At 38.4% G+C, this 14,934-nt stretch overlaps 1 protein-coding gene across 1 annotated transcript; it reads right to left on the bottom strand.

The window, feature by feature from the left end:
- Window positions 1–1,434: 1,434 nt before the first annotated feature.
- On the bottom strand, window positions 1,435–14,862 carry LOC139945255 (lysosome-associated membrane glycoprotein 1-like). Its single transcript, XM_071942574.1, has 5 exons — window positions 14,579–14,862; window positions 11,238–11,677; window positions 10,375–10,597; window positions 9,046–9,219; window positions 1,435–7,547 (listed from the first exon to the last, which is right to left on the bottom strand). Exons 1-5 carry the CDS (start codon window positions 14,643–14,645, stop codon window positions 7,393–7,395), a joined length of 1,059 nt encoding a protein of 352 aa, XP_071798675.1. The 5' UTR covers window positions 14,646–14,862; the 3' UTR covers window positions 1,435–7,392.
- Window positions 14,863–14,934: the final 72 nt, after the last annotated feature.

The following is a 14,934-nucleotide window of genomic DNA, read 5'->3' as shown; positions in this document are numbered from 1 at the left end:
ACCCCCCCCCCCCCCCACCAACAAAAAGCGGTGGTAAACAAACAGTAGATAGATATGTGGCACACCCAGCATGTTCCGAAAACTCGCTTTATTTAATGCTGTAACAACTTAACGATATAAATCGTGGGACGTGGCGCTCCATATATCGCGATGCACAAGTAAAGGACCCAAGATTCTAAAATCGTAGCGTTATTGGAAATAAAGCAAACAATAATTCAACGAAAGCAACCAATCATTCAATGTTTTTATTTTCGATACAATTTTGCAGTTATAACGTTGAACTTTTTCGCTACCATCTGTTCAACACGATTGAACCTGCGGACCGCCAACCAGTGCGTTTTATAAGGTGTTTACTTTCTTCCCTTTCTTCAAGCCTTTTAAGTCCGATTTCTCCTCTGCTATTTAGTACCAATGATTATTGTTGAGGACGATATTATACCAGTCTCTTAAGAGCCTTTGGTCGAGTAACTCGGCGCGTTTATTGACGGTGACTATGGATTTGGTCATGGAGGTACCTATGATTTGTTGAGAAGGGAACCAAAATACCACTGATGCCAAATTCATCAGGTTAAAAAAACGTTTTGGTCTGATCATAGTTGCTCTATGGTCTGATTGGCTCTTCCACAAAGACCTCCTGATTGGTCGCCAATGTGAAGACACTTGCGTGCACGTGAATTATACCCAATGCGGTCCGTACAAGAAAATACCGTGTAATTTTACATAGCCCATTGAATGAAAACTATGCTAAAAAGTCGGGACAAAATAATCCATTTATGCGGATAATGCGTTTACTTTGTCTTCATCCAGGATAGATAATTGACATAACCTCATATAATTTATCCTTTATTATAATGTACTTCATATTTCAATCTTCAATCTTATTTCAATCTTTAGCATATAATTAGACCAACAAGGGACACACAGTTGAACAACTGTCTTGTGACACCCACACCCCTGTAACACTACCATTTTTATTACACTAATCAACAATCTACAAATCTAAAAGAACGAAATGAAGAGACAAACACCCCCCCCCCCTCAAATAATAAATTTTAAATACAATTCCCAATCCAATTATACAAAGTTATTATAACCTCTGTCCCTCTGAAAACGTCTCTCTTAAAGGAACACGTTGCCTTGGATCGGACGAGCTGGTCAAAACAAAAGCGTTTGTAACCGTTTTTTATAAAATGCATATGGTTGGAAAGATGTTTTAAAAGTAGAATACAATGATCCACACCAGTTTGCCTCGAAATTGCGTGGTTTTCCTTCTACTGTGCGAACTAACATGGTCGGCCATTCATGGGAGTCAAAATTTTGACCCCCATAAATGGCCGACTTGTTAGTCGACGAGGTAAAAGGAAAACCAGGCAATTTCGAGGCATGTTTGTGTGGATCATTGGATTCTACTTTTACAACATCTTTCTACCCATATGCATTTTATAAAAAACGGTTACAAACGCTTTTCAAAGACCAACTCGACCGATCCAAGGCAACGTGTTCCTTTAATATGTGTGCTAAGGTACGTTGTCAATCTAACCCAAAACGAGGCTGTGGGCGCAGCCACTGCAAGTAGTGGCGGATGTGCGCTGGGGTTAGAATTATGACGTCATGCATAAATATTAAGAGAGGCGTATTTGTGAAAAAAGGATTTTCATCATCTAGCGGGGTGCCGCGCGAAGCGCGGCATCCCGCAAGTAATTATTATGAGGTGTAGGGTATTATGTACATGTACATACACATTGTACAATCAGGTTAAAGGTTACGGATCACTCGCACAAAGTCATATGGCCACCGCTCTCTCTCATATATATTCTTCACTCTCATCTCATCTGCTGAAAACTTACCTGTTCACTCATTAATTTTTGTTAAGCGCTTCGGGACTGTTGTGTGAAGCATTATATAAGTGCCGTTCATTATTATTATTATTATTATCCAGTTTTGTTTTGTTTTTTGTGCATTTTATACTTTTAGGGTTGTTTAGTGTAACGTTACCCCTCCCAAATCTTTGGGTGTTTTGTTACTTTAGACCGAAATAATTTCTTAAAATAAAAACCTTTTATAAATCAAATTTAAAGAAAGTAGCTTTCACAGATACTGTACAACTCTTTTTTATTTGTTATTCTCCAGCATTTTTTACTTTGGGGGTTGTTTACAGAGTTTTGTGTTACACAGAAGAGTTCTTCCTCGCCAGTCCTGCAGACGTTTTCTTTCTACAAGGACCAAACATTATGGCGTCAATATTGCCGTAATATTGCTCGTTGTTTTGAAACAGTTGTGCGGATTTATTCAATAAGTTCATTTCTGAGTTAGGAAGTTTATAAAAGTATATTTTTGTTATAATAAAATAAAGGAAGTTCACATGATGACGGCTATGAATGTTTGTGTTATTGCCTTATACTGTTTTGTAATCTTGAAGTTGTGGAGAGATGGAGAATTGGATGCGGGAGGGTGCACCCCAGAGAGGGAAAACCCACGCAGTATTGAACTCGGTAAACAGTTAGATTAACAATATGAAAAAGTTAACTTTGTCAAAGTTAGATCTGACATACTACTATGTTGAAGCTCCCTTTTAAATCAGATGAGTTTAACTTTACATAACAAAGAGTTGTCAATAACCCGACCCTCAGTAAAGGCACGGGACACATTTTGGTAGTTCAAAGACCTGGGCCCAATTTTATAAAACCAGATGCACAAACATTTGCTTAGCATGAAATTTCTACCTTAACAAAAACAGGATTACCAACCAAATTTCCACGTGATTTTCATGATAAGCAAACAACAGCTGAATACCAGTATCAAGCAATATGCAACAAATGGAAATGTGAAATAAATTTCATGCTAAGCAAATGTTTGTGCTTACAGACTTTATGAAGTCGGGCCCTGTACTCTCACTTGGTGTATCCCAACATTATGCATGCAGTCACAAATCTGTGAAAATTATGACTCAATTGGTCATCCAAGTTGCAAGAGACTAATCAAAGAAACACACATGTTGCACACAAACATGGGTGTGCTTTCAGATGCATAATAAAAGGCTTTGAGGGAGAAAATTCTCCTAGGCCTACTCAAACACTATAGGGCCTATACGTTCTTCAAAGGGAGCAGTTTTTCACGTTGTTTTTTGTACATTCAACAGTGGTTTTGATGCCACAGTGCCTTCAGGGGGGAAATTGTCCGTATGGCGCCACCACTTTTTCGTTTAATCAATATGTAATAATTATAGTATCTAATTATTTTACCTCAAAAGTATTTAATTATTTACCTCAATGAGATATCCCTTTTTGTAAAAATTAGTGAAATAGTGGTGGCGCGCCATACGGAAAGTTACCCCCCTTTGAAGGCAGTGCACACAATTGGTAATTGTCAAAGTCTAGCCTTCACAGTTGGTGTATCTCAACATATGCATAAAATAACTAACCTGTGAAAATTTGAGCTCAATCGGTCGTCGAAGTTGCGAGATAATAATGAAAGAAAAAACACCCTTTTCACACGAGTTTGTGTGCATTTAGATGGTTGATTTTGAGACCTCAAGTTCTAAATCTGAGGTCTCGAAAACAAATTCGTGGAAAATTACTTCTTTCTCGAAAACTATGGCACTTCAGAGGGAGCCGTTTCTCACAATGTTTTATACCATCAACCTCTCCCCATTACTCGTCACCTAGAAAGGTTTTATGCCAATAATTATTTTGAGTAATTACCAATAGTGTCCACTGCCTTTAAGCAAGGCGCACGCGGCGGCGTCACCCCAAAATGTCACGAACGAAAGAAGACATTCATCTTCACGCAACCGTGTTCATCCCTTCCTCTGCTGGCTTGGGCCCAATTTCAAAGAACTGCTTATAAGCAGAGAATTTTACACTAAACACCTTTCTGCTTAGCAAACAAGGAGCAAACAAGGCAGGATACCAGTCACAAATTTTACACGTGACATTGTAGTTTGGCTGGTAACCTTATTCTGGTAAACATTATTTGTTGTGCTTAGCTACTTGTGCTCAAGCAGCTCTACGATAATAGGCCCTGCTCCTGGCCGATTCGAATCACACAAGAGAACCAGCAGGGCACCTCAACTTCAAATCTTCTTGTTCTTCATTACTGTATGATTTTATTTGGTTTGAACGAAAACATCAACCCAGTCCCCTGATCAAGGATCCGTCTGTTTCGCACCACTTCTTGACTTGATTTCAAACTTGATCGCGGTCATAATTTATCAGCATCAAATAAAACACCCCAAATAAAACTGCAAAAAATAACATAATAGTAATAATAAGCTGGCGTTTATGCGCCTTTTTTGGACATTGTACGTTCCGTAGGAACACGTTGCCTTGGACCAGTCGAGTTGGTCTTTGAAGAGCGTTTGTAACCGTTTGCTATAAAATGCCAATGGTTGGAAAGATGTTTTAAAAGTAGAATACAATGATCCGCACAAATTTGCCTCGAAATTGCATGGTTTTCCTTTTACCTCGTCAACTAACACGGTCAGCCATTAAGTCAAATTTTTGACTCCCACTAGATGGCCGACCAGTAGTTCGCAAAGCAAAAGGAAAACCACGCAATTTCGAGGCAAGTAATGCTTTTTATACTGCCAACTCGTCCGATCCAAGGCAACGTGTCCCTTTAAAATGGCCGGCCTTGACATTATTAGCGTACAAGTGTACTATATAAAGAGGAAAACTATTTGTACATCGTAGTGCCTGCAGTAAGCTGTGACGGTATGGATGAAAGAGTTGTCTTTTTATATCTTAATCTGAAACTGATTAAACAGTTAGGGTTTAGAAATGTTTCTGTCTAGAGTAACCTCCAAGGACTGGGGAGGTCGAGGCACTCTTTTGTAACACTCTGCAACCTCAAAAGTATAACATGCACAAAAACAAAAGAGTTATCCATTATCTTAATCTGAAATCTTGCTTTCTTTAAATTTTATTTAAAGGGTGCTTTTGTAGAAAATTTCGGTCTAAAGTAACACTCAACACCCCAAAAGTATAAAATACACAAAAACCAAAACCAGCATGAAAGAGATTTCCATTATCTTATACTAAAAGCTGACTTCCCTTAACAACCCCAAAAGTATAAAAATGCACAAAACCAAAACAAAACTGGATGAAAGAGTTGTCTATTTATATCTTAATCTGAAACTGATTAATAATAATAATAATAATATCTTATCTCCACCATGCAAAGTTTCAAATCCTACTTAATGATAGAGACATGGAGTGCGTTGTGTGGCGACCCCAACAAAACCAAAACGATTCCGGTTGGTCTGTACAGCATCGTCACCGCGTTCAACCGAAAACGCTCAACCGATAACCATAGATAAATATAAATAAATATGTTCTATATCTATGCCGATGACCAATGTTTCTGGTTGGGGTCGCCAACAAGCATTGATGGAATGCGTTTTGGCAACCCCAACCAAAAGCTGTTTCTGACGTCATAACCAAAACGGTAACCGAGCTCACAACTCGGTTATCGTTCAGTCTGAACAGCAGAACCAACGACCAACAACCGAAACAGTTTCTGGTTGGTGTCGCCAACAAGCATTCCAGATAAATAGATGTAAGACGACTGTTATCCCGAAATATCAAAATACAAAACCTTTTTTTTTGTAATAATCATTCCCAAGAGATTCGATACAAATACACACAAAAAGTTTCTTTTAGTATAAGCCTATTACATCTAACAATGATTATTTTTATTTTTATTTCAAGGGCCGTCCAGGGTAAGGCAAAAGTTTTAAAAACTGTCAACAAAGCGATGTGCCTTCCCGAGGTGCTCTCCCTTGATGTTTGTTAAGTTCGATGGTAAAAGACTTATATATGAACATTACAGAATTGGTTTTTTGCTAACAAGACAGTTGCTGTGAGTGTAAGCACTTAACGACTCCACCATATTCATACACTGACAAAGACGTTTGAGGTCGATTGACCACCATGGGTTACGAGGAAATGGTGAAAAACATATTACACTTTTAGCATGACATAGCATGACAATATGAATAAAACGATCACTTGGCGATTAACTCCGAACGGGACATTAGTTTTATTTATAAATCATGTTTTCGAGCATCATCATCATTAGACCGCATATAAGTTTTATGTAAATTTGTGATCTTTAGACGATTTGTTTTCGTTACCAACTATGGAATGTTCCTTTAAGTGTGATGGTAAAAAAAAACTTAATTGTAAGATACTAGTTCATGACAATTAAAAAAGGTGTCCGGTGCCTTCAACGGGTCTATGTACTTTTTGTAAGACAAAAAACACTATGTCCACAGATTTACCTTAAGCTTACACGGAGATTGAAGTTTGAAGTTATATAGGTTTTCTCGGCCAATTTCGGAAAAAGAGCGGCCAATTTAACCATCAAGTTATTCTATTTCGCGCGAAATCGAATGCTATTGAAAAGGGTCATTCGATTTCGTTTTATGATTAGTCAAATGTAATGTTGCGTCGTTCGATTTAACAAAATAATCATTCAATTTAACAGTTCATCACAGCAGCATTCGAATTCGCAGTCGCCTTTTGAGGCGTGTGTGTCTCGAAAAAGAATGACGATACGCTAAATTGAACATAGTGCTAAAGGAATTTGACTCGACTCAAAACGAAATTGAATGGCCGAATTCTGAATTTGAAACGCAGTAACAACTAGAGAGGCCAAACAGCTTTAATTCGAACGCACGAAATGAAATTGGCTGCTCATTTGCCGAATTTGACCGAGAAAACCTATAGTAGTAGAAAGCCTCCCTGAAAATAATATTACTTATTGAAGTGCTGTTTTTTTTTGACAAATAGGTGAAACAATGTCGTACAAATAGTATTCGTCTCGGTGGTCATGAGACGAAAATTATTTTAGCATGTAAAAAGTATTTTCATGACATTGTTTTACTCATTTCTCAAAAACTACAGCACCTCAGCAAGTAATATTTTAAACAGCCAATAAAGGATCTCAATATTTTAACTATTACCTTTTTTATAGCCAAATAGACATAACCATTTTACAGTCAAAATTTGCATTTAGTAATAAATAACTGAGTCAAGTGCACCCAGCCGCGCGGCTTTTTCAGCCGAGAGTCAAAAACGGCTTTATAATGACCCCTTGACGCCAGTGACGATTTTCCCCTAATTGGGTTTGAACACAGTTCTCCAGCTTTGGCAAACTGAGGGTGCTATTCTACACATCAAATAGCCGCCATTTTTACCATGTTTTAACGTGAGGTAAGAGACTCGTTATATGTTTTGTATGTTTCCTATGGACTGCAGCTATTATATATTTGAGATCATCCTTTATTGGCTGTTTAAGGTACGCTTTCTACTATCATTATCTTCAAACGGTGCAAGTTCAACGTAAATCTGTGGACATTGTGTTTTGTGTTACAAAAAGTCCCCACATCCTTTAAGCTGTCAAGGTTGTGTAAGGTGCTGCGGCTGACCTCTTTCGTTTCTTCATCCCAATGACAACTACCAGAGTAACAGCACCGAGGAGTAAAATGACGCCCAAAACGGCTACAAGGATGACTACAAAACTCGCCGCAACATGGCAGGGTTCCGCTAGAAACAGAAATGAATACCAATCGTATTACATTAAAGCCATTGGACACTTTCGGTACAGAAAAAACAAATTAAAGTTCACAGATTTACAAATAATTTACAGGGTTTACAGAGGGTAATGATGAAAGACTTCTCTTGAAATATTATTCCATGAAATGCTTTACTTTTTGAGAAAACATTAAAACAATATCAATTCTCGATAGCGAGAATTACGGATTTATTTTAAACACATGTCATGACACGGCGAAACGTGCGGAAACCAAGGGTGGGTTTCCCCGTTATTTTCTCCCGACATCGATGACCGATTGAGCCTAAATTTGTACAGGTTTGTTATTTTATAAATAAGTTGTGATACACGAAGTCTGGGACTTGGACAATACTGTTTACCGGAAGTGTCAAATGGCTTTAATGTTGACAAGTAAAGACTTAGCAAATGAATTATCCATAAGTTGATATTTATTTTTACCAGCCTGACGAAATTCTTTCATGATATTCGTCAAAAGGAAAGACTTGTTAAAAGGTAATGGGTCCTATACTTTTAATAATGATGTATACTTCGCCAAGTCGTACAGACACTCCGATATACTCTTTCAGATATTTTAGACAAGCACTCTTATTATCTGCTGTTTTTAAAATTGTCTATTTTTCATTACTCCCTATGTATTTATAAGCCAGTAGCAAACGAAACAAAGGCCCCAGGCCAAAGTTGTTAGGTTAAAAAAAAAATCTGCCAAGAGTTGCTGGCTCTGTTGTAAATTGTATGATTGTCATTTTTGTCATGTGTGAATCGAGGTTTTCAACTATAATATAGTGGTTTAATCCCAACGAGGCCTGGTTCTTGATAATTTTACCAAGACGAAGTCGAGGTAAATTACAACCACTAGTTGAAACCGATTCAACACACTTTGATTCCCATTCATAAATACCTTTTCGGTCAAAAAGAATCATCACTTTTTGGTCAAAAAATAAAATAAATGCAAAAAACTATAACTCCGACCAATAGGAATGAAGAAACTGTCTTATAAGAACAGGTGCACTTTTTACCGGTCATAAACAAAAGGTTTATACACACCCACGTGACGCGCTCTCCACCAATAGGAATAGCGAAACTGTCGGAGGTAATTATGAATGCCGAATAAATAATAATAAGAAGAACACTGGGCAAAGAATAACTCTGCTAATGGTGGTATAATTATAAAGCCAATACTGAAGTACTAAAGTACTTAAGTGTATTTTCAAGTTAGTTAATTTCATTTCATTTATTAATTTCACAAAAGTAAAAATGCAATGTACAGTAATAAGAACAATAAAGAAAAAGTAAACACAAATAAACATGTTAATTCTTCACTCATCTTCATATTCATCTTGTTTATTTTGTTCAAATAAATAATAACAACAATGGGAAACTTTTGAACGCTAGGTGGCAGCAGACTTACCTACCTGGTAAGTCTGCTGCCACCAAGCGTCCAAAAAGTCTCCTATAAGTAATAATGGTTACCTTCTCCGAAATTGCCGTCGGCCTCTTCAGCAAATGGTTGCAGGTTCATATCCCACAGCATCACGGTGGCTGTCCCAGTGGATACTGTGAGTGGTTCGACGCACGAGTAAGATTTCCCCAACTCTACCGACTGATCAAGAAGGTTATCGGTCCCGTAACTTGCTGACGAGAAACCTAAACACAGGAACAATCAACATAAATATGTTTGGGTAATTTTTGTATTTAACACAAAACACAATGTCCACAGTTTTTTACATTAAAGGTCGTGGACACTATTGGTAATTGTCAAAGACTAGCCTCCACAATTGGTGTATCTCAACATATGCATAAAATAATGAACCTGTGAAAATTTGAGCTCAATCGGTCATCGAACTTGCGAGATATGAATGAAAGAAAAAAAACACCCTTGTCACACGAAGGTGTGTGCGTTTAGATGGTTGATTTCGAGACCTCAAGTTCTAAATGTGAGGTCTCGAAATCAAATTCGTGGAAAATTACACCCTTTAAAAACAAACTTGGATTTTTAATAGGTTTTGTGCAAAACTCAATAGACCCAATAAGTTGACACTAGAAACAGGAGAATCAAAAGCTTGTTGTTCCCCTTCCATATGAAGACAAAGACAAGCTTAAAGGCAGTGGACACTATTGGTAATTGTCAAAGACTAGCCTGCACAGTTGGTGTATCCCAACATATGTATGAAAAAACAAACCTATGAAAATTTGAGCTCAATCGGTCATCGAGCTTGCTAGATAATAATGAAAGAAGAAAACACCCTTGTCACACGAAGTTGTGTGCGTTTAGATGGTTGATTTCGAGACTAGTTCTAAATCTGAGGTCTTGAAATCAAATTCATGGAAAATTACTTCGATCTCAAAAACTATGGCACTTCAGTGGGAGCCGTTTCTCACAATGTTTTATACCATCAACCTCTCCCCATTGCTCGCAACCAAGTAAGGTTTTATGCTAATAATTATTTTGAGTAATTACCAATAGTGTCCACTGCCTTTAAAGCCATTTTACACTTTCGGAACAAAAATAAAAGTTCACAAATTTACAAATAACTTTCAGGGTTTACAGAAGGAAAAGGTAAAAGACTTCTCTTGAAATATTATTCCATGAAATGCTTTACTTTTTGAGAAAACATTGAAACAATTATCAATTCTCGATATCGGAAATTACGGAATTATAGTAAACACATGTCATGACACGGCGAAACGTGCGGAAACAAGGGTGGGTTTCCCGTTATTTTCTCCCGACTCCGATGACCGATTGAGCCTAAATTTTCACAAGCTTTAACGTATCGAGGAATTTTTTTAGATAGGGCCTACCAGAAAATGGTGAGTCGACGAAACGACTGTCGTAGACCCAAGATGTTGACACCTTTGTGAGAGCATAACCTCCCGATGTCTTCTTGAAGGACAGTGAGAAGCTCCAGCCCTCATCAAGCGTAGTGAACGGGTACACGTCAAGATCTCGAGACGGCTTGCCACTTTTACAAGTACTGGTGACATCAGCCTCTCTCGGACTCAGGTTTACTACGACCGTTCCTGCCTAAAAAGTGGACGCCAAAATAAAAAATAAATGATAAAGTCATTGGTTTGAAGACACTGGGGTAGATTTCACAAAGAGTTAGGACTAGTCCTAACAGATATAAACAACGTACAGCTAGTCCTAAGTTAGGACTAGTAACTCGTCCTAACTCAAGACAAGACTAGTCCTAACTCTTTGTGAAATCCACCACAGTCTTCATACTTGATGTATCTCAACATGTGCATAAAATAACAAACCTGTGAACTGGTGAAAATTTGAGCTCAATTGGTCGTCGACAATAACTTTGAAAGAAAAACAAATAAATTTGTCACACGAAGTTGAGTGCTTTAAGATGCTTGATTTAGAAACATCCAAATCTAATTCTGAGGTCTCGAAATCAAATTCGTGGAAAAGTGCTTCTTTCTCGAAAACTACGTCACTTCGGAGGGAGCCTTTTCTCTTACTGTGTTTTATACTATCAACCTCTCCCCCATTACTCGTCACCAAGTAAGTTTTCGTGCTAATAATATTATTATTGTCAGTAATTACCAATTGTGTCAACTTCCTTTAAAACTTTTGGATTAATTGTACCTTAAAAGTGGATTCAACATGAATTATGGACATAAATTTGAGTCTTAATTAAATCAAATTGTGAACCCACCGTTCCATCTACTTTGGTGTATGACACATTCATTTGGGCGGCAAACGACATCCGCATGCAGTTTTTCCCCTTTTCGTTTTTCAGTGTCCAGTTCCCAACCGTGGTGGACGGTGGCACTACGGTCGCCGGCGACCCCGTTGTGATTGGCTGGGTGGTGGTAGGGGCAATGGTGGTGTTTGCGGCCGTGACATTGGCAGTGGTGACGGGGGCGGCAGTGGTGACGGGGGCAGTGGTGGTAGGGCCAGTGGTGGTTGCAGGGCCAGTAGTTGTAGGGCCAGTGGTGGTGGCAGGCTCAGTGGTGGTAGGGCCAGTGGTGGCAGGCCCTGTAGTGGTCGCCACAGGCGTGGTTTGGGTTGTCACCACCGTGGTTTTTGCTGTTGCCACGATCGTTGTGATTGTACTCTCGACACTGACAGACGGGGTGGGCCTACTTGGAGTCCCTGCAAGCAGAAACGGTGACGTTCTTTCACATAAAAAGGGGTCAAGGGTCAATTAATGACCTCCTAATATCATCACTTTTTAAGCATGTTTTAACTATTGCTCGTTTATGTTTAAATTTTAATTTTAATTTCTTTTTTTTTTAGAATGTTTATATCTCTTGATACATCTAGTGAGAGTCTCTCAACTTGTGTCTTGACCAGCACAGATATAACTAAATTTACATTTACAACATCATTAAAGGCAGTGGACACTATTGATATATGTGAAAGACTAGCCTTCACAGTTGGTGTATCTCAACATACACATAAAATAACAAACCTGTGAAAATTTGAGCTCAATCGGTCATCGAACTTGCGAGATAAAAATGGAAGAAAAAACACCATTGTCTCACTAAGTTGTGTGCGTTTAGATGGTTGATTTCGAGACCTCAAATTCTAAACTTGAGGTCTCGAAATCAAATTCGTGGAAAATTTACATCACTTCAGAGGGAGCCGTTTCTCACAATGTTTTATACTATCAACCTCTCCCCATTACTCGTTACCAAGTAAGGTTTTAATGCTAATAATTATTTTGAGTAATTACCAATAGTGTCCACTGCCTTTAACAGAAGATGGAGAGATGTAATAAGTACATACAGGGGTATTGCTTGGCAACAGACAGCGCAGAAGAGAGTGAGATGGATATTTTGTGAAAAGGCTTTCCTCCTGCAGTGGAGTGAAACAGACTAGACGACGAGACGAAGAATGATATCATCCTTACCTACATGTGGATGAGGACCTCATATCGTAGACTTTAAAACATTGTGCTTCTTTTCTGATTTTAACAATTGCTCGTTTAAAGCCATTGGACCCTTTCGGTACAGAAAAAAAAAAAAAGTTCACAGATTTACAAATAATTTACAGGGTTTACAGAAGGTAATGGTGAAAGACTTCTCTTGAAATATTAGTCCATGAAATGCTTTACTTTTTGAGAAAACGGTAAAACAATATAAATTCTCGTTAACGAGAATTACGGAGTTGTTATAAACACATGTCATGACACGGCGAAACGCGCGAAAACAGGAGTGGGTTTTCCCGTTATTTTCTCCCGACTCCGATGTCCGATTGAGCCTAAATTTCCACAGGATTGTTATTTTATATATAAGTTGTGATACACGAAGTGTGGGACTTGGACAATACTGTTAACCGAAAGTGTATAATGGCTTTAAAGGCAGTGGACACTATTGGTAATTACTAAAAATAATTATTATCTAAAACTTTTTTTGATTACAAGTAAAAGGGAGAGGTTAATAGTATAAAACATTGTGGGAAACAGCTCCCTCTGAAGTGACGTATAGTTTTCGAGAAAGAAGTAATTTTCCACGAATTTGATTTCTAAACCTCAGATCTAGATTTTGAGGTCCCGAAAATCAAGCATCTGAAAGCACACAACTTTGTGTGACAAGGGTGTTTTTTTCTTTCATTATTATCTCCCAACTTCGATGACCGAAGGTTTTATACTACCAACCTCTCCCCATTGCTCGTTACCAAGTAAGGTTTTATGCTAATAATTATTTTGAGTAATTACCAATAGTGTCCACTGCCTTTGTAGTGTTCAAGATATATTTAAACACATTGAAGACATCGTTGTTTTAAACACTGCTAATGCTGATACATTTGCATACTTCAGCTAGCCGTTTATTGATTTAGCCTATTTTGCATTTCTCCCGGGAATCACATTTTCTGATCTCGTCTTTATAACAGGAAACAAGTTTATGTTAATATCGTCTTATCAGGCGATCTGTCAAATATTTATAACAACGAAATTGACATTCTAAACGAGCAGACGAACCGTGGAGAGCGAATTGTTACCAACAATAATAGAAAAAAATGAAATGGCGGTCGTTTGGACAGAAATATTGCTTCGCTGTTCCAATTCCCTTCGGCAAAATAAATACCATGCTCCCCTGGGTCACCATGTATCAAAACAGAACAAACAAGGTGTTCAGTACATCACTCGTGATTGGTTCGCGACCAATACACATTCACAACAAGTGGTATACAACATTACGTCTGTTCAGAAGGTCAGATTATGACAATCAGTTTTGCACGCCATACCCGTGGAGGACCATTGAGAAATTTCCTTCCTCCGGACTATATTTACACAAGTTCTCACTCTACCCGTACACCATACCAGACTGGATTCTCATACGAGCTTTATTAGTACTTAAAAATCATCCAGACTTGCTGCCATTGAAGACGTGACATGACCTATGAGTCTGACCCCCAAAACGCATTTTCAAATTAACAAATGATTTAGGATAGCCTGCCACATGCATGACAAATCTGTGCGTCTACAAAGCCACTCCATTCGTTTTCATACAGTATAAAAATTTCTGAAGGTTCTGAAGGTTTATGGTTTATAGTTACAAGTGTAATGGACAATGTTCCATATGCCTACACAACGCGTATGCAAGATAGCCTACACAACGCGTATGCAAGGATCTTGCATTTTCTTGCATATAGATTATATATGCTAGGCCTGCACATGGAGGTAGAGTTCTACCTCCATGGCCTACATAAGTGTAGACTATACAGTCCAATATGTTATGATTTGCATATTAATATAGTACACTTTAGACTGAGAAGTGCCAGAGTACACCACACAGGTAGCACGTCTGCAGCCGATTTCACGAAACGCTAGGATCAATCCTAACTCTAGTTAGGACGAGTAACCCGTCCTAACTTAGGATGAGCTCAATGCGTCCTACGTATTTGGACACGGAACTGAACCCGTCCTAAGTCCTAAGATTAATCCTAAGTTAGGAAGAGTTTGGCGAAATCGACGGCTGGTACACTTAAGCCTATCTATGCTAGGTCAGACCGTAGAAATAGTCCGACAGTCCCACCAGTAGAACTTACCATGGGCACATGTGGATAGGTGTCCTGCTATAAACAAAAGGCAGAGCACACTCCGGAAGACTGCCATCAGAACGAACTGAGTGTTAACCACAGACTGAGAGAAACGTCCTGTATATCAGTTACACACCGTCACAATTTGAGGATATTCTATAATGATTATGAGTAATATAGAAGACAGGCCCACGACGTTCAATTTGCCGTGTATTATGAGGTGTATGTAGGGTATTATCAAAGATAGTATCTTTGGTACAATGGTCATGGAGCAATAGCTCCATGCATGCACATACACATTGTACAAGCAGGTTAAAGGTTACGGACGGTTACCAGCTTACTGCAGGCACTACGATGTACAAATA

The sequence above is a fragment of the Asterias amurensis genome, chromosome 12 (assembly GCF_032118995.1).
Source record: "Asterias amurensis chromosome 12, ASM3211899v1".
Classification (NCBI taxonomy): domain Eukaryota; kingdom Metazoa; phylum Echinodermata; class Asteroidea; order Forcipulatida; family Asteriidae; genus Asterias; species Asterias amurensis.
This window is presented reverse-complemented; position numbering and strand designations above follow the sequence as displayed.

What these genes read in the sequence shown, in the direction of transcription:
- LOC139945255 (XM_071942574.1), bottom strand. Translation starts at nt 14,645, where the DNA reads ATGGCAGTCTTCCGGAGTGTGCTCTGCCTTTTGTTTATAGCAGGACAC. An exon ending in CCTATCCACATGTGCCCATG is followed by an intron (nt 11,678 to 14,578) that starts GTAAGTTCTACT and finishes TTCTGCTTGCAG; the next exon opens with GGACTCCAAGTAGGCCCACC. An exon ending in CGTCGACTCACCATTTTCTG is followed by an intron (nt 9,220 to 10,374) that starts GTAGGCCCTATC and finishes TCCTGTGTTTAG; the next exon opens with GTTTCTCGTCAGCAAGTTAC.